Raw genomic sequence first — 21,005 nt, forward strand, 5'->3', positions numbered from 1 at the left:
AAGATATTCTTAAACAGGATGCTGAGTATAGTATTCTATAGACCTAAAGGAAAAGAATAGAGAAAAGGTTACTATTTTAAAAATAAAAAGAAAGGGAAAGGACTAGTTAAAGATCATGTATGAATGACCCATGGACATGGACAACATCTGGGGATTGACTGTAGGCACAGAGGGTGGGCTGGGTGGAGGAGGGCAAAGGATGGGGAATTGGGAAAACTGTAATAGAATAAATTTAAAAAATAAAAAATAAAAATGAAAATTATAAAAAATAAAAGTCTAGACATAAACATCCATATATTAAATAATTAAAGAAGTCTCCAAATAAAACTAAACAAACTTTGTACATATAGAAAGCTTAAACTTGTTCCATAAGTCTCTGAATTCACTGGAGCAAAGGATCTATTAAAATGAAAAAAAAATACAAGTGCAAATTATAGACCTAAGCTTGACACAATCAAGTTTCCATACTGACAGTCTTATCTCAGTGTAAAGTCTGTGGCCTAAGGTTTTAACTTTAGGTAATGAAATGTGTTGCATTTTCCATGCAAAGACATTTTCATTCTTCCTCACATTTGCCTAGGTTTGAAGATATTATTTTGGTATATAAAAATAAATTTAAGAGAAAGTTAAGTTTTAAGAACATCTTCATTTGCTCTGGCTGGTATTGCTCAGTGGATTGAGCACTGGCCTGCGAACCAAAGGGTTGCTGGTTGGATTCCCAGTCAGGGCACATGCCTGGGTTGCGGGCCAGGTCCCCTGTCAGGGGGCACATGAGAAGCAACCACACATTGATGTTTCTCTCTCTCTCTTTCTCCCACCTTTCCGTCTCTCTAAAAATAAGTAAATGCATTTTTTTTTAAAAAGAACATCTTTATTAGTCCCTAAAATTAATGTTTATTTTCAACAGCAACATTGTGGTCTTAATTTTTTGCCTTGGGAAATTTTGACCTCGTGATTTAGAGCAGCGAAAGAGAATTGGCTCTCTTTCCCCATATCTTTGGGAATATAAACTCACTAGCTGCAACTAAAGCAGCTTCTTATCTTAACCTCATGAAGCATTAATACTTTCTGACACAAAACCACTGATGACACATATTTTAAAACTTTAGTTAATGTGTGGAGCATGGATAACCTGCCCATTCAGGTTAGGAAGGCATCTCTTCTACCCAGCTTTCTTCCATCAGCAAGTCCAGGAATCCCCTCATAATTAGTAGATTAAACTTTTATAAGACATGGTATTTTTCTTGCTGTTTTGTTAATATTTTAAAATTTTATTCTCTCTAGAATTAGATGAATCATCGGTATTTGTTCTCGGAGCAGTCCTGTACAAAAACTTGGATCTAATTCTTCCGACTCTGAGGTAAACTACAAAGTAATAAGCTATTGTAATCTTTGTAAATTATTCAAAAAATGTGATTATAGTTCATTCTATGAAAATAGTCAAGATTTGGTGACACAAAAGGCTTTTTCTTAAATGAAATAGAAAATACCAATTAAACGAACAGCTTATCAGCGTATTACGTATTTCAAAACAACTAGAAAAGATGATTTTGGTTGGTGATTATAGCCCTGAAATTTTTTTGTAATTAATCATGACCTGCCTTAAGACTGAGAGAAAAAAGGAAAAGAAAAACCTCAGGTCTCTATAACAGAATGGGTTGTTTTAAAATTAATGTCTTCTCTATTTAATTGTACTTAATGGTACTGTTCATCAACATTACATGAAATTAAAGGAGTGTCATGATGACTGGGAATACATGGTTTTTTCCTTCATTTGCACAAAATCTCAATTTGTTTCTAAATAAATACTCAATTATATTACATTAAGAAAAATGCTATTGTTCAATTAAAGCACTATTTTCAGAAGAAATCCATTAATTTCTTCCCTCCCAGTCAGTAAAAGAAACAATTACAGATAGTAATTTTACCAACATTCATTTACTTGCTCCACTGTCTTCACTACTTTACCTGATCTCACAGAAAACATCATTCACATCTATTTGGATAGTGATGTTATCACTCATGATGATCTGTCTCCTTCATCACGCCTCATTTTGGAGGACTGAGACAAAGTTGTATTTCAGTAAAACACAGCCACATTTACAGTGAGCTCTTACACCCTCATGAATAAATCTTCACATTTTTAGGGACGAGAGACTATGAGTGATGTGTACAGTTATACCAGGGGTATAACAAATTGGTTTTAATAAGTAAAACCAATTAGAGTTCAGTCCAGCAGGGAAAAAAAGGCCTCCTAAGGAAGCAACTAAGTTTTTGCAGCTGCAGTGCCTATAGAGAAAAATCTATGTACTTGAATTATTAATATAGTTGTGAGTCATCAAGGGCCCTGCTCGAGACAGTGCAGTTTCTCCTTCACCCACAGAGACAGTTATGGGAGATTTAGCCTTCTATAATTCCCTTCTCTGGCTGGCAATGGGGATTTCTGAATTTCAGCAGGTTTGTGTTTGGTTTTGTTCTACTCATAACAAATTTTCAAAACTAGTAAGTACACTCCTAACTTTTCCACTGGCTTTATTAAAACACATTAGTATGTACAACTACTTACCGGTAAAACTGATTTACAGTGACACTACCTGTATCTTTGTGTATGATGACCTTTTGAGGAGAAACGAGTCAAAATTAAAAGGGCACAGATACTCGAAGTCAGACACATCTTCACAGGGAGTTCATTTGTGTAAACCTCATCTTTCAAGAATTCTGATCGGACACTACTTAAAACTAGGTGGCTTGGGTTCTAACTTTAATTTAACATAACAAAAAATTGATAAACTGGTCATGTCACTGAGCAATCATCTGCCTTCAGTTCAGCTTTAAAAACAGAAGCACTTTATGTGCAATTTTTCACGCTATTCACTGCTGAGGGATATGGTGAATGCAAATAAAATATTCAACATAAAATGCTGTACATTGTGAATTCATTTCTGCATATGTCTAACGAAGTTGCATTAAGATTAATCTTGTTTGGAATAACATAGAGCTCAATCACCCACACAAATGATATCAGGTTATTCCAAGATTCATAAATTTATACACTAAAGGGAATTGGAAATTTACCTAGGGATATCAGTCTTTTGGAAAAAGAAAGAAAACACATTTACTTAGTGTTTCAACATTTTAAAAAATTATGGCGAAGGCAATGGTCATTTACGGCTTGTGGGTAGATTAATGGATGCATTATGGGTGATTTCATGGGTAAAGCAGGGAGTAATTTGGAGCCCTGACTTTTCTAATATCACCTGTGGCACAAGGGGTTAAGATTAGCCTTTAGGCACACCACCGACTTTTTAATAAAGAAATTTGGGGCTTGAACTTTCCAACTTCAAAAATTCCCTGTCTTTATTGCAGTAAAATTATGAACTTTTTGGAGTTCTGATATATTCTTTAGCTTTAAGTTCCTAAAAACCTTTGAAGAAGAATTATAAATATTTATACCCACTCATACTTTCTATGTACAAAGCAATTAGGTAAATGACTATGGGAAAACGATATTCACATTTAGATTCATTGACCAGAAATTATGATGATGAAATGCTCAAAATGAAATGTTTAAGTGCTATTTAAAAAATGAAATATTAGCATTTCTCATTTTCTTTTATTTTATATGGTAGAATATTGTAACTGAGCATTTTTAGGCTTATTTTTCCTTTTCAAAGAATTGTTCCAGAAAGTTTAGTGAGTAATTGTACCACATATAGATCCCCTAAATAGGAGTAAGGCTTTTAATGGAAAAAATTGATGTCTTTGTTTTATAGTCACTCAACATTTACTAAGCAGCAACCCTGCTAACCTTACTATCTTAAGTCTTTTAAATCTCCTATGAGGTCAAAACTTCCAGAACAATGCTTAATAGATGATAGAAGGTAAAAGAAATGTTTACTGGGGTCTTATATAATAGGATATCCTATACAGGCCATTTTTTAAAAAATAAGGTACATAGAAATTTGGTGTTTACATTATAAAAATATGTTAAGAACAAGGGAAAAATAAATACATCTTGCTGTTTATTGTGTATCACTGAATTGAATCCAATAGGAAAGGAGACATTGTCTCATTCAAATAAAAAATATAAATATGCTCTATATGTTTGCTTGTTGTTTACCAAATTTTCATGACACATTTTTCTCACTTATCATTTTACTAACTATCTGTTGAAATTTTTTCAGCAAAGTGTCCCATACACAGAATAATGCGAGGATTACTGTTATGTTTCCAGAGATTTTATATTTTGATATAATCATTTTCAAAACAATACTTTGCATAATTTTCCTCCTGGGGCCTAAAAAGAACAACTTCATGTACTATTTTGAATAGATATAATTTAGAAATTTTCTTCATACAAAGACAGAAATAACTGCATGTTGACTCTTTTATTTAAATATTTCTTTTCTTCTCTTGTCCTAATATGCATTTAGCTATTCTTCCAACTACAATTCTTATTTCATTGTTTGATTGACTTCCCTTTTACAATTAGGCATATTCAAATTGTCCCTTCCAATGAAGGAAATGTGCTCTCCCAAGTCCAAACTAAATATGGACACTCTGTTCTCAGTCCTACCTTTATTTTCCTTCAGAATAATTTCTTACAGTTTAAAAGCATAGAACCATTCAGTGAATACTTTTTAAACTTTATTTTTTAGTGGACATTAATGCTGCAAGTCTCTTTAAAGATTAGTGCCCTCCAGAACTCTGATTTTACAGATGAGAGAACTGAACTCCTATTGCTTCAGTGACCTGCCCAAGATTACATGTCCAATAGATCACTGAGTTCTAATACAACTCAAGTCTTCTGTCTGCCAAAACCAAGACTCTGCTAATGTCTTGTTGCCTCTATGAGGCTAATATCCATTCCTTTAAACAGTACAACCATGGACATCTATATTAGTGAGAATACACATGTATCCTCTGTAGGAAATTGTTCAAGGCCCAGGAGGAGGTGACTATGCATTTGCAGGCTTAAGGAGACTTGGGGTCAACTTGGTGGCCCCAACTCAGGCTATTGATGCTAAGGCCAGAGACTATCAATATTCCCACCCCCTCATGCCCCTTTTTGGAGATGGCAGATTAAGGTGCTACTCATGTCAGGAAACTAACAACCATTTACAACATGGCGAGCTCTTAAACGGCTGGCAAGGATATAGATGCTTGCCAGGCCGTAAAAGACAAATACCATATAATCTCATCTATAAGTAGAACCTAATCAACAAAACAAACAGGAGAGCAAAATAGAACCAGAGACATGGAAATAAAGAACAGACAGTGATCTGAAGGGTGAAGGGAGGGAATAACAGGGGAAGGAAGGGGAAGGGTCAAGTCAAGGAACATGTATAAAGGACAATGGACAAGGACAATGGGGGTGGGGGAAGATTGCATGGGGGAGCAGGACAGGGGAGAGCAAGAGGGGAAATGGAGACAGCTGTAATTGAACAACAATGAAAAAGTTAAAAATAAATTAAATAAAAAATGAATAAAAATGCAATGTCACTGATACAAAAATGCTGCTTCTGAGAATTGATCTTATAGAAATTATCTCCAAGAAAGAGGTGTTCTAAGCATATACTCAAGCCAAAGAGTTCAAGACATAGTTGTAAACAATCTACTTTCTGATTCATTTAATAAAGTCAGTTTTCAATTTTGTAGGAAAATCACAATACTTTTGAGTATGGGAGCACTATGTAGTTTTTCTGGTAGGACATATAGAACATGTAGTCTTGTTAAAAAATAATAACAAGCACTTTAATATAGCTATTAAAATTCAAGATATTGTAGAGGATCTAATTAAAATTATATGCAAATTCCACTATGTATTAAAATGCCAGGAAAAATACAGCTGAACAAAAAACAACATTCTCATAAGCCAACAGTTGCTCAAAAATTATCTTTTATCAAGTGCACCAACATAATGAAGATAAATCATGCTGAATTTTTTCATATTTAGGAAATGGAACTCATTTGGGTTTCCAGTATTGCAGGAATTAAAAACAATCAGAAAGGCAATTGAACTAAATAATAATGGATACAATTAAAAAATGAAAACATAATCACTTTTATACAATACATCCTAAAGACAATCAACCTGAAGTAATCAATTCCCACAAGAGCACCAGTTCTTGAGTTTTAGAATCTAAACTTTGAACCTTATCCATTCTGAGTTTGCAATGAAATATTATAGTTTTGTGATGTTCTGTATCTTTTTATAATTATGAGGAAATTAAAATCATCCATGAGAATAAGAAATGTGCATAACTACTGCTTTAAGGTTTTATAATATCACATAGTCAGTATATTATTTACAAAAATCTGAGTTTAATTTGGCCATACAGCTTAAAAGTGAATTTAAATTTTTGATTACTTAGCTCCTCTGTGGTTCTAAGTGTTAACATCCCTTAGCAAACCAACTTGAAATTCTATTTAGTTTTGAAAACTCTGTCAGCCCAGCCATCAGCTGATTTTAGTGTTAAAGGCAAATGTATTTAACTTAATTTTGATTAAGTCCCTACTTCCTATAATATATAAGAAATCAACTATTTTATTTTTATTTTTTAATTGGGGAGGAGGACTTGTTTTAAAAAATTAGGAAAACTCTCAATTTAGAAGTTACATGAAATATATTCTAAAACTGGAAAAAGGCTAAAATAATTTTAATAATTTTCATTAAACATCTTTTTACTGTACCTTTTATGGGTACACTTTATTTGAACAATTAATTCTATAATCCCTCTCCACTCATTTATCTTCTGTAATGCTGCATTGCATTTTTTAATGTGATAATAAACACATAACATGAAATTTACCCACTTAACTATTTTTAAGTGTAGAGTAGTATTTATCATCTGCACCTATCGTGCTACAGATCTCTAGAAATTTTTCATTTTGCAAAATTGAAACTCTATTCACCTTGAACAACAACTCACCTTTTACTTCTTCCCCCAGGCCCTGGCAACCACTGTTCTACTTTCTGTTTCTAAAAAATGGACTACTTTAGATAATTCATATAAGAGGAATAATGTAGTGTTTGCCTTTTTGTGACAGGCTTATTTCATTTGAGCATAATGTTCTCAAAGTTATTCCATATTTTAGCATACGACAGTTATTTTTTAAGTTTTTATTTATTTATTTTTAGAGAGAGGATAAGAGAGGAAGAAAGAGAGGGAGAGAAACATGAATATGAGAAGAAAACATCTGTGGGTTGCCTCTCATACATGCCCCAACCCCCAACCCAGTCATGTGCCCTGATCAGAATTGAACCAGTGACTTTTTGTTTTGCAGGACGACACCCAACCAACTGAGCCACACTGGTCAGGGCAGAGTTTTGTTTTTAAGGCTGGATAAAATTTCATTGTCTGTATATATCACATTTTCTTTATCCATTCATACCTGTCAATGGACATTTAAGATGCATCCTCCTCTTGGCGACCATGAATAGTGCTGCAGTAAACATGGGTGTGTGCAAATCTTTTTAAAATTGTTTTTAATTCTTTTGAATTTATATCCAGAAGTGGGATTGCTAGATCATATGGTAATTCTATTTTTAATTTTTTAAAAATATCCATGCTCTTTTCCATAGCAGCTGCACCATTTTACATCCCCACCAACAGTGCAAAAGTCTTCCAAATTCTCTATGTCCAACCTTTTGAAGTCTCTGGACCACACTGTAAGAACAGTTGTCTTGGACCACACATTAAATGCATTGTAACACATAATCAGAAAAAAAAAATCTCTTAAAGTTTTACATAAATTTATGATTTTGTGTTGGGTCATATTCACAGCGACCCTGGGATGCATGTGGTCCATGGGCCATAAGTTGGACACCCCTGTTCTTCGACTTTGATAACACTTGTTATTTTCTGTTTTTTTGGTTTTTTTTAAATAATGGTGTTAAGTTTTATCTCATTGTAGTCTTGATATACAACTCTCTAATGATTAGTGATGTTGGCTCTCTTTTCATATACTTGTTGGCCATTTTATATCATTTTGGAGAGATGTTTATTAAAGTCTTTTTTGCCCAATTTTTACACTCATATGGTTTTTGTTGTTAAATTTTAAGATTTCCTCAATTTTTCTTGATATTAATCTTTTATCAGACATATGGCTTTTAAATATTCTTTATTATTCTGTAGATTGCCTTTTCACTCTGTTGATTATTTACTGCGTAGGAATTTTTACATCTAGTTTAGTACCATTTGCCTGTTTTAGCTTTTGTTGCTTTTACTTTGGTGTCATGTCTAGAAATCATTGACAAATTCAGTGTTCTGAAGCATTTTCCTTACGCTTTCTTTAGGAGTTTTATAGTTTCAGGTGTTATGTTTAGATTTTTTAATCCATTTTGATTTAACTTTGATATATGGTGCACCATAAGGGTTCCCTACTAATTTGCATATGGATATGGAGTTTTCCCAGCACCATTTGTTGAAGAGATTATCCTATCCCCATTGTGTAACCTTGGTGTACTCGTTAAAGGTAATTTGACTATAGATATGAGAGTTTATTTCTGTGCTCTCTAGTCCACTGATATTTATGCCAGTAACATACTATTTTGATTTTCTGTAGCTTTGTAATATGTTTTGAAATCAAGAAGTGTGGGACCTCCAGCTTTGTTTCTCTTTCTAAAGATTGTTTTGACTATTCAGGTTTTTTTGAGATTCCATAGGAATTTTAGAATTTTTTTCTATTTTTTCAAAAAAATGTTATTGGGGTTTTTATAGGGATTGCCTTAATCTATAGATCACTTTGGATAATATGTACATTTTAACAGTGGTAAGTCTTCAAATTCATGAACATGGGATGCCTTTGCATTTATTTGTGTTTTCTTTGATTTTTTTCAGCAATTTTTTTCTTTCAATAAACAAGTCTTTCACTTCTTTGAATAAATTCATTGTTAAGTATTTTATTGTATTTGATGCTAATGTAAATAGGATTTTTAAAATTTTCTCTTTAGATTACTCATTGTTAGTGTATAGAATTGCAACTGTGTGTCTGTGTGTGTGTTGATATTGTATCCTGTAATTTTGCCAAATTTATTAATTCTAACTTTTATTGGTGAACTCTTTAAGAATTTTTCTATATATAAAATCATTCCATCTGCCAAGATAATTTTCTTCTTCCTCTCCATTTTTTTTTTGCTCTTTATTTCTGCATATAAGATCATTCCATCTGCAGAGATCATTTTTTTCTTCTCCTCCAATTTCTTTGCTCTTTATTTTTCTTTACTGCCTAATAGTTTTGGTTAGGGATTCGAGGACTATCTTGCATAGAAGTAGCAATTGATGGCATCCTTGCCTTTCCTTATCATGCAATGAACACTTTCAGTTTTTCACCATTGAATGTGATGATAGCTATGGATTTTTATGTATGACCTTTATTTTGTTGAGGTACATTCCTTCTATTCCTAATTTGTTGAGCATTTTTATCATAGAATATTGTTGATTTTTTTAAATGTCTTTTATGTATCAATTGAGATGACCATGTGGTTTTTGTCATACATTCTGTTAATACAGTATACTACATTGACTAATTTTCATACGTTGAACCATCCTTGCACCTCAGAGATAGACCGTTTGATCATGGTGTATAATCTTCTTAATGTGTTATTCAATTTGGTATTATGTTTAGAATTTCTGCATCAATATCCACTAGGGATATAGGCCTGTCGTTTTCATTTTGAGTGATATTCTTGTCCGATCTTGGTATAAAGGTAATCCTGACCTCATAAAATGAATTTTGAATTATTCCCACCCCTTTAATGTTTTGGAAGAGTTTGAGAAGAAATTTTTTTTTTTACATGTTTGGTGGAATTCTTCAGTGAATCCTTTTTGTCCTGGGCTCTTTGTGTTGTTGTTAGGTAGTTTTTGATTATTGATTCAATCTTACTATTTATAGATCTGCTTATAATTTGTTTATTTCTTAATGAATCAGTCTTAGTAGGTTTTATGTTTATAGGACTTTATTCATTCCTTTTAAATTATTTAGTTTGTTTCCATATAGTTGTTCATAGTAGTCTCTTATGATCCTGTTTATTTCTGTGGAATCAGCTGTTAATACCTCCTCTTTGTTTCTGACTTTTGTTTTTTGAGTCTCCTCTTTTTTAATTAGTTTATCTAAGAGATTGTCACATTTGTTGATTTTCTTTAAACAACTAACTCTTAATCATTATTATTTTCTTCTATATGTTAACTTTGTGTTTAGTTTGTTCTTTTTTCTAGTTCATTAAAGTGTAAAGTTAAGTTGATGATTTGAGGTCTTCTTTTCTTTTAATGGGTACACTTAGTCCTATATATTTCAGACCTCATACTGTGATCACTGCATTCCATCTGTTTTAGTGTGTTGTGTTTTTATTTCTATTTGTTTAAAAATATTTTTAAATTTTTTTAGGATCTCTTCTTTGACCCATTGATTGTTCAAGACTGTATTGCTTAAGTTCCACATATTTGTGAATTTTACAGTTTTATTTTGATTTCTATTTTCATTTCACTGTGGTCAGAAAAGAAGCTTGATGATGTCAATCATCTTAAATTTGTTGACTTTTTTGTGGCTTCACCTGTGATCTATCCTGGGGAATGTTCTCCATGCATTTGAGAAGTATGCGTATTCTGCTGCTCTTGGATGGAGTGTTACATACAAGGTCTGTCCAGAAAAAGTCCAGCCATTATTAATATAAGGAGAATTGGTCGCATGATATCAATGTAATCTGGCAGCCAAGGAGAGTGAACTGGAATGTGCATGTGTGAACAATGACAACTTCACTGTACCAGGCAGTGAGGGTGGCAGACGTCATTGAGTGAGCATGTGTACTGTGTAGCTGTCACTTTCAAAATGAATGAGCTAGTAGAGCAACAGATATGCATCAAATTTTGCAGTAAGCTCGAATATTCCTACAAGGAAACTATTTGGATAATTCCGAAGGCTTTTGGGGATGATAAAGTGAGTGCAGCGCAAATAAGAGTGTGGCACAAATGCTTCAAAGATGGTCGAGAATCTCTTGAAAGTGATCCACATTCTGGAAGAACTGAAACAGGCAAAATACCTGAGAATGTTCAAGGTGTACAGGCTGCAATCAACAAAAATCAGCCACTGACAGTGTGAAAACTAGAAGCTAATCTAGGGATTCCAAAAACTAGTGTCTGAGATTTTGACACAGGATTTTGGTATGAAATGTGTCATGGCAAAATCCATTCCACCACTTCTGCTACCAGGGCTGAAGGAACATGATGTTGCAGTTGCTAATGGTGTGATTCAAACTGATACAAATGAACCAGATTCACTGAAGAAGGTCATAACTTTCAAAGGGACTGAGGCATCATTGTCCTATGTACAAAGTTTCTTGTATCTTGTATCTTCAATAAATGCTCCGTTTTACATGTTATGTGGATGGATATTTTCTGGACATACCTCATATATACCTGTTAGTCCAAGTGTTTGTAGTGTTGTTCCAGTTCTCTGTTCCCTTATTTCTACTGGTTAATATACTCATTATTAAAGTACAATATCATATTGAAATACTCCACTATTATTGTGTTCCTCTCTTAAATTCTGTCAGTGTTTACTTCATATACTTGGGTACTCTGCTGTTAGGTACATATATGTTTATAATCTACCTGCAGAATTGACTCTTATTATTTTATGATGCTTTTATTTGTTTCTTATTACAGTTTTGACTTAATGTCTATTTTGAATGCTACAAGTATGGCCACGCTTGCTTTCTTTTGGTTACCATTTCAATGGAATATTATGTTCCATCTTTCAGCCTATTTGTTTTTATACTTAAAATGAATCTTTTGTAAACAGCTATATTTCATTTTATAACCACTTTTTTACTTTCAGATAGGCTTCATAAGTACGTTAAGTACATTAAGCCTTTTTAAAATTTATGAATAACTTGGGTCTCCTTTGAGTGAATACCTCTACCCATTTTTAAATGTAATAGATCAAGTAACACAAATTTCAAGGACAGGAAAGACCTTTATTACTCTAGTCATGAAATCCATTTGGCTGTAAGATCTGCTTTCCTAGCAGTGAATACAAATGTGTACCAGCCAGGAAGCATTAGTAGATCACAAAGCCTGACATAAGGAGCAAGCTATTCACTTATGCAAATTAGACTAAATTGATAGAATAAATTAAAGCTAATTTTGTACTGGACATTTTTTTTTAAAGGAGGCATTGCATAATTTAAACTTGCTTATTTTTCCCTTATTAATACCATGATGTTATATCTACATTTTAAATCAACTTGATCAAAAGTTTGATTTTTTAGTATATGTTTATTTAATAAGACATTCATATATGTGTTAGCACTAAGCCAAGCATAATGCAAATGAGGATATTTGCTAGATACAAATATTACCCTCACTGAACTTATCTCGTGGAAGGGGACTTGCATAGCATTAATGGATGCTATGATAGAATCAGGTACATGTTAGTAGCACAAGGTAAGGGGATATTCACATAAATATGATAAGAGCATTCATCTGCATAAATACATTGACCTGCATCCTTTTCCAATTGTATTCTAAGTAAGCTAAGACACAAACACATGTATACACAAATACACACACAAAACAAAAGCCATAAGACAGACTTTATCCTTTAGGGACTATCTCCATCAGGCCAGGCGAGTAGCTGATGAACCTAACACAGAAAAACATACCCTGTAGAAGGCTGCTGAGCTTAGTTAGCTACTCTTCTTCATCCTGCTTTCCACAAGGTTAAAATCCCTGCATGTCTATACAAACAAAGAGAACTTCATATCTATGTATCTTCACAAATTTATACATTTCTGTTTTTCTGGTAAATTATTAACTTGTGCAATTTTTTAAATAATATAAAATACCTTTATTCTATCATATCCTTTTCAATGCACCTTACCTTTGTTTGATTCATTTAGTCTTAAGTGAAATACTAGAACTTTGGGAGTGGATCAAGTGCGAAGAGGCTCAAGGAAACTGCTGACGGTTAAGGAGCCGTTGTCTGTTGTCTGTCTTAGTTTGGTGGTGCTTACGTAGTAATGTGTAATCACCAAAAGCATTATAATCCCCAATTAAAATTGATTAATCATATTACCTGTAAATAATAAGTTAAACAAAAAAAGAGGAAAAAAATTAAATGACTTTGTTTTTGAAAACTTATGAATTCCTCAGAATAGTACAGGCTCTATGGGAGAGCAGGTAGTTTATTTCAAATCAAACAGAACGGATGAAAATATATATTTATTCTTCAAAAAGCTAAAAATACAATGAAATCTTTAAACCTCTGAATAATAGTTCACGTGTAGAATTTTTTAAATGTTGGATGAAAATCTAGACATGCTCTCCAGGTGCAACCATCCCCATTGCAAAGGGTAAAATTTACTTCTTGTTTTATGGCTGAGTAGTATTCCATTGTGTAAAGGTCCCATAGTTGTTTTATCCACTCATCTACTGATGGACACTTGGGCTGCTTCCATACCTTGGTGATTGTAAATAGTGCTACAATGCACATAGGGGTGTTTATGCTTTTTTAGAATAGGTGTTTTGGGTTCCTTTGGATATATTCCCAGAAGTGGATTGCTGGGTCAAAAGGCAGTTCCATTTTTAATTTTTTGAGGTATCTCTATACTGTTTTCCACAGTGGCTGCACGAGTCTGTACTCCCACCAACAGTGTACTAGGGTTCCCTTGTCTCCTCATCCTGGCCAGCACTTGTTATTTGTTGATTTATTGGTGATAGCCATCTGACAGGTGTGAGGGGATATCTCACTGTGGTTTTAATTTGCATTTCTCTGATGACAAGTGATGTTGAGCATCTTTTCATATGTTTATTGGCCATCTGTATATCCTCTTTGGAGAAATGTCTATTCAGGTCCTTTGACCATTTTTTAATCGGATTGTTTGTTTTGTTTTGGTGATGAGTTTTGTAAGTTCTTTATAGGTTTAGGATATTAAACCTTTATCAGATGTATTGGCAAATATGTTCTCCCATTCTGTGGGTTGTCTTTTCATTTTGCTGATGTTTTCCTTTGCTGTGCAAAAACTTTTTAGTTTGATGTAGTCCCACTTGTTTATTTTTCTTTTGTTTCCCTTGCCTTAGGAGATATACCTAATAAAATATTGCTACAAGCAATGTCTGATATTTTACTGCCTATGTGTTTTTCTATGATTGTTATGGTTTCAGGTCTAACATTTAAGTCTTTAATACATTTTGAATTTATTCTTGTTTGTGGTGTAAAAAAGTGGTCTGGTTTCATTCTTTTGCAGGCATCTGTCCAATTTCCCCAATACCATTTATCTAACAATCTTTAATCCATTGTATGTGCTTGCTTCCTCTGTTGAATATTAATTGACTATAAATGTGTGGGTTTACTTCTGGGCTCTCTATTCTATTCTATTGATGTATGTATCTTTTTTAAAAAATCTTATTTATTTATTTTTAGAAAGAGGGTAAGGGAAGGAGAAAGAGAGGGAGAGAAACATCAATATGTGGTTGCCTCTCACACGTCTCCTACAGGGGGCCTAGCCTTGCAACACAGGCATGTGCCCTGACTGGGAATGGAACCAGCAACCCTTGGGTTCACAGGCTGGCACTCAATCCAGTGAGCCACACCAGCCAGGGCAATGTGTCTGTTTTATTTTTTTAATTCCAGTGCCATGCTGTTTTGATTACTATGGGCTTATAGTATAGTTTGATATTAGGTGATGTGATTCCTCCAACTTTGTTCTCCTTTCTCAGAATTGCTGTTATGGTTTCAGTCACATGTGGAATCTAATAAACAAACTGAACTAACAAGCAAAATAGAGACAGAGGCATAGGTAGAGAACAGGATGACAGCTAAGGGGGCAGAGGTTAGAGAGTGGAGGGATTGAATGAAAAAGGATAAAGGACTTATGGACATGGACAACAGTGTAGTGATTGCTGGGGGAGGGGGATATAAGGGACTAAATGGTAATTGGAAAAATACAAATAAAACTTCTTTGTGAGTGAACTGTACTTGGTAAGATATTTTGAAAGGCAAAAATGTTTCTTATATTGAGCATATTGAGATAAAGAGTGGACTGGGAATCTCTATTGCTGAAGTGAAAGATGATAAATGATTATCGACAGCATTTGTTTATATTTACACTCTACTTGCTTTTATACTACACCACACTCTGATCACTCATCTCAATGAATTTTGATATAGTCTTAAATACCAAGACAGCACTTTGCAAGAAAAATATTTGGTCTACTGAAGGGGGAAAAAATCCTGCTTGGTCCATCTTGAGATCAGTGCATTACATTCATTTAAAGATTGCCTGCAAGTTTAAATTCACAATCCATCTCTCTCAAAGGTGAATTAGAGTTAAGTAATCAAAAGCTTGTTAGTGCTATTGCTTTTTCATCTTTCCTGCATCTATAATGGTAGCAGTCAGCAACAGCTTCCCCTCCCCAAAATGTTCTAGTTCCACATACAGCTTTTTTTTAAATAACAAAAAATGAATTGTTCTTTCCATGAATAGTACTTTAGTAACATGTTTTAAATCTATTTGCCCTATGATATTACTTACGATACATTTAGTTAACATGCTATCCCAACATGTATTGAACAGTAAGAATTCATATTCATAATCAATCCTTTCTCTTTTTAATCATTATTGCTTTGTTTCAGAAACTATACTGTCGTTAATTCCAAAATCATCGTGGTCACAATACGGCCTGAACCCAAAACAACTGATTCATTCCTGGAGATAGAACTAGCTCATTTGTCTAATGTAAGTATCATTCACTTGTTTTTAGAATTATCTTTTAAAGAAGATTAACAGTCATACTTTTGACCAATAAGACCAGAACACATTTTCTAAGCTTTTTAGAGTTGCAAATGTGTTATAAAGATATGTATTTATAGAAATGAAATGCCATATTATTCTATGCTTTTGTTCATGATAAAATTCTCTTCAGTTTATCTGAGATAATAGCAAATTGTTTACCAGTGTACACATCTTTATTGTACTCTCAGCTGGATCAAGATGAATAAGTACCTGTCTCGCCATGAAGTATGGAAGACTGCCATGTAAATACACAGATTTAATACAGGGTAGGGCAAAAGTAGGTTTACAGTTGTTCATATCAAAAATAATACAATAATGAATAAATAATAAAAAATCACAAACAGAAAACAGTATGGTGATTACCAGAGGGAAAGGGTGCAGGGGAGAAGTAGAACAGGCTATAGGAGGAATAAATGGTGATGGAAGGAGACTGTGCTTGGCGCGGTGAACACACAATACAATATGCAGATGATGTATTATAGAATTGTACACCCAAAATGCATACAATTTTATTAACTACCCCAATAAATTCAATAAAAAGAATAAATAAATAATACAAACATAATCTCTGTGTTTCACATACTCACAACTGTAAACCTACTTTTGCCCACCCTGTAGTGTATGAAGCAATAGAAGTCACAAACGTAAGACAGTGGGGAGTGATTAACTCCAGAGTAGGAGAATGGGTGGGCAGCATTTAAAAGCGCTAAACTGGGGATCAGAAAAGGCTCTTTATAAGCATCTGTGTGCTCCAGCGATCTAAATCTAAATCTTCCATTTCAGAATGACAAGAACACTTTCTTAAATCCATCTTACCTGCAACAGAAATTCTTTGGATCTCGTTCAGTACTTATGTAGAATTTAAAATATATACTTATCCTTTATATATTCACTTTGAATATTTAAATCATTGATGACTAGGGACAAGGAAAGTGATTCCTATTAAAAGTTTCCTAATTAAACTCTTATACTTCCTGTATTAACATAAGCCAGTCTCATGTCTTGCATATACACAGGTATTTTTGTTTGTTTCTTGCAAACTTCTTATGAATTTGATTTTTGCACACAAATAACAGAAACACAAAATGATTGCCATTTTCCCAAATTCATATACTTAGTGAATGACATAATGGGACTTAAAATCACATTTTTTGTTTTACAAAACCCATATATTTTCTGCTATTTTAAAATTTCTGATATTCCCTAAAAAAATTAGCCTTGATTTTATAAAAATAATGACAACTGTTCTTCCTTGTAAACCATTTTTTACTAAGCTTCTTCAGGCTTCCTAGATGTTCAATGAAAATCTCTCAGCAATACCTTTTAAACATCATAATTAATATTTAAACTATTAGGCCCTTTCCTGCTGTTACCATACTGATTCTATCTAAGTGTGAGAATGGATTTCATCTCCTTAATAACATCTACTTACTCAAATCTTAGAATAGCCATAATCTCATCACTGCACCGAGAATGGGGAAATAATTTTAAAATTGCTTTTGGGTAAGAAATTAATTTCTTTCTGAATACAAAATGTATTATAAAATATTTATTTTCTTATTTGTGTTTTTATTGTTTAGCATGGTGATGTCGATCTAGTTATTAAGTATTGATTAAAAATACTAAGAGATATTAACTCCCTGAATTGCGTACTGTAAAATAGTGTGAGAATGCATACCATGTTCAATGTGTCTTATAAAGAAAGCACCCTGTAGATGAAAACAACTCTCTTATTTGAAGATAAAATTCTCATTTAGAATTTAAAGACCATATTAATTAAATGACATTTTTTATAAGTTAAAGAAAGAGTACTTCAAAAAGTGTTGATGAAACAGTCTCACAATTTAAATTCAATAAAATCATTTAAATTTAATAGATTTAAGCTCTGAGCCAAACTTTTCTCTTCTGGAGGCTCATTTGGACAACCAATTTACAGAAGAAATAAACCATATAAAAATATTTTCTACACGTGGAAAATGAGTGCACAGTTAATGCATTTTATTAAGCACCAGCTAGATAATAGAGTGCAATGCAAGTCAGACTATAAGAAGGGTGTGATAATTTCCAGAAGTCATTTAGAATTAATTGTCTTTCAGTGTTTTGAGTGAGTTGAACAGATCCCTAAAACAATACTATATCTCCTCCAGAAGGCCTAGATTTAAGAGAATAGAGACAAATCTAGTACAAAGGGGCTGGGAGAGGAGAAGAGTTCACTCTGGAGAAGAAAGGCTGTGAAGTGCTCCTACGCATGTCCATGCCCCCTCTCGTGCACTGCCTGCCTGTGCCGGTCCTTGGAGGCCATCCAGTTAACACCCTCACAGGAGAACCTCTCATGCTTTCCTGTTTTATATACACTCATCACACTGTTCCATGCACGATGCATACAGCCCTTTATGCTTTACTGTTTTGAATTTTTAATGATTGTTGTGTTTTTTAATGATTGCGTGAATATATACTTACAATTCAAATTAGATTTTGTGAATACTTTATTGTTCCCTGAGGGTAGGAATATGTGATTGATTTATTGAATATCTTAATATTTATTACCAGTTTATAAAGAAATGTTCTAATACAAATCAAAGCCAGGAAGACAAATAACCCAATTAAGAAATGGGCAAAAACCTGAATAGACACTTCTCCGAAAAGGACATACAGAATGCATATAAACATATGAAAAAAATGTTCAACAACATCAATCATCAGTAAAATGCAAATTTAAACCTCAATGAGATATCACTTCACACCTCTCAGAATGGCTGCTATCAGTAAATCAACAAACAACAGGTGTTGGTTAGGCTGTGGAGAAAAAGAAACCCTAGTGTACTGTGTGTGGGAATGCAGTCTGGTGCAGCCACTGTGGAAAACAGTATGAAATAGCCTTTAAAAAAATAAAAATAGAGCTGCCTTTTGAACTAGAAATTCCATTACTGGGAGTATACCCCAAGAATCCCGAAACACCAATACAAAAAATATGTATATATAAACATCCCTATGTTTATAGTAGTGCTATTTACAATAGCCAAGATTTGGAAATAGCCTTAGTGTCCATCAGTAAATGAGTGGATAAAAAAAGCTGCTGTACATTTATACAATGGAATACTATGCAGTAGTAGAAAAAGAAAAACTCTTACATTTTGCAACAGTATGGATGAACCTGGGGAAATTTATGCTAAGTGAACGAAACCAGTCAGTGAAAGGAATATACCACATGATCTCATTTATATGTGGAATCTAACGAACACAATAAGCCAATGAACAAATAATAACAGAAACTTAAATACATAAAACAGACTGACAGCTGCTGGGAAGGAGGTGGGATGAAAAATGGTGAAAGGATTAACCAAATAACATTTAACCACAATCCATGGACGTGGACAATATGGGGACTGGCTTGGGGTTGGGAGAACAGGGAGCTTGGTGGAGGTGGGGAAAAGAAGAAAAAGCAGGAACTGTAACAGCATAAATAATAAAAATAAAACTATAAAAAGAGAGATATCCTATATACTGATTTTAGTGTATTTCCATTGAAGAGATAATCAAAAGAGCCTATACTAAAATATAATAGTCCACTAAAATGTCAAAAAAGGCTTATATTAAATATGCAAATTGAAATTGATTAAAATAAGCTAAAATTTCATCATGACTATAACTATATACATTAAATACACATCACTGTTACTGCCTTCAAAATTGAACTATTTTGGATATGACATATTTCCAACATTAAATCAGTCTTTCACCAATATTCTTATATCAAAAGTATCTGCTGCATTTTTCTGAGCTCAGAAAAGGAGAATGACTTTCAAATTATATCTGTTTCATATACTATGGGGGGAAAAAGTAAGAATGGGAATCAATAGTTATAATGAGTCTAGGGGAAAACCTGTTAAATTTTTCTAAATGAAATGTATTCTTTAAAAAGCTTTTTAACACATGCCATTTTAAGTATGTTAAATATATGAAGGCCTTTGGAACTGGTAAAAATAGGTACTAGAATATGGACTTTTGGAATTCCAAATTGTATTTAGTCAAGTCAATTACAGTTTTAACCATCTTATAAGTCATTAATAAGCATATACTATCCTTAGATTTTTGGTTTATGGCTTTATAATTATGACCTATAAAATAAAATCAAGGTTGTGGTCTTAGTGCTCAGGTATAGCAACTGATTCCTTTGAAGAAATATAAGATTTACCTTTCCCAGAAAAAGAATTTTATTTTTCATTCAGTGTATTAATTTAAGGTTTCTTTAGTGTGACATTCATTCTTTTTGATATTGTTAGACTAATGCATAAGGAAATTTAAGAATTTAATTTAAAGTAATTACTGAGACCTAAATAAGCATACTAGAATGGACCTATATGTACACACACATACATATACACATGCCCACCATGAGGACGCCCTGGGTCTGACAGGTCTGAGCCTGCAGTGACTTTTTTAGGTAGATAACATCCCAATATTTAAAAATGAATTAGAAGAATGAGAAAATACATGTATTTTAGTTGTCTTGTGCTTATAAGCTTTGCAAGCTGTAAAAATGCATTATTTTTCCAAATGAAAAGTCCTTCTGTAGTTCCATTTCTAGTGGAAAGATAGATGGGACTGTGCCGGCTTGCGGTCTCTACAGTCTAAACTGCTACCTTGCAGAACTGAAAAAGTCACCAGATTTATTTGTAGTTATCAAACTGGTCCTATTCATGAAAGATCTCATGGGAATTTGGATTTCTGGTTTGTTTGGTTTTTTTGCAATATTTGCTTGCATATTCATAGGACCAATCTAACAAGTTAAGGAGTTTGATTTATATGCATAAACTAAAATTAATCATGAGCCATGGCCTTTGTAAATAATAGTGGAAAACACAGTGAAAGACTGTAATGAATATGTTTGTTAACATTAGATAAGCATGAGAAACAATGAAGAGATTCCAACATTCATCAGTGGGTATTTTCATGACTATCAAAGGCTGATAAGAACCTAAGGAATTAAAAATCACTTGTCAAAGCTTAAAGTTCAGTCTATGCATCTATAATTTCTACAAAGGAAATTTTATCCTTTACTTTTTAAATTATTTTCTGCCCTTGTTTTTGTCCATGTGGAAGAGATTTGTAATATTTTGCCTATGTAAAGCTCTTGGTAATTTTTAAAGAAGAGTCATGAAATGCTAACTTGACACTCAGATCAATGGCTCTGCCAACAGCTGAAATT

At 33.2% G+C, this 21,005-nt stretch overlaps 1 protein-coding gene across 2 annotated transcripts in view; it reads left to right on the top strand.

The window, feature by feature from the left end:
* Positions 1-21,005, top strand: part of ADGRB3 (adhesion G protein-coupled receptor B3) — a 706,145-nt gene that overhangs the window by 382,512 nt on the left and 302,628 nt on the right. For both annotated transcript variants that reach the window (XM_054569550.1, XM_054569551.1), the window contains exons 14-15: positions 1,285-1,360; positions 15,637-15,739. In XM_054569550.1, the coding sequence (XP_054425525.1) occupies positions 1,285-1,360; positions 15,637-15,739 (179 nt within the window). The remainder of the gene's footprint in view (positions 1-1,284; positions 1,361-15,636; positions 15,740-21,005) is intronic.

Source organism: Pteronotus mesoamericanus, unplaced genomic scaffold (assembly GCF_021234165.1).
Source record: "Pteronotus mesoamericanus isolate MK-2021 breed Mesoamerican mustached bat unplaced genomic scaffold, CSHL_Meso_final contig_20, whole genome shotgun sequence".
NCBI lineage: Eukaryota > Metazoa > Chordata > Mammalia > Chiroptera > Mormoopidae > Pteronotus > Pteronotus mesoamericanus.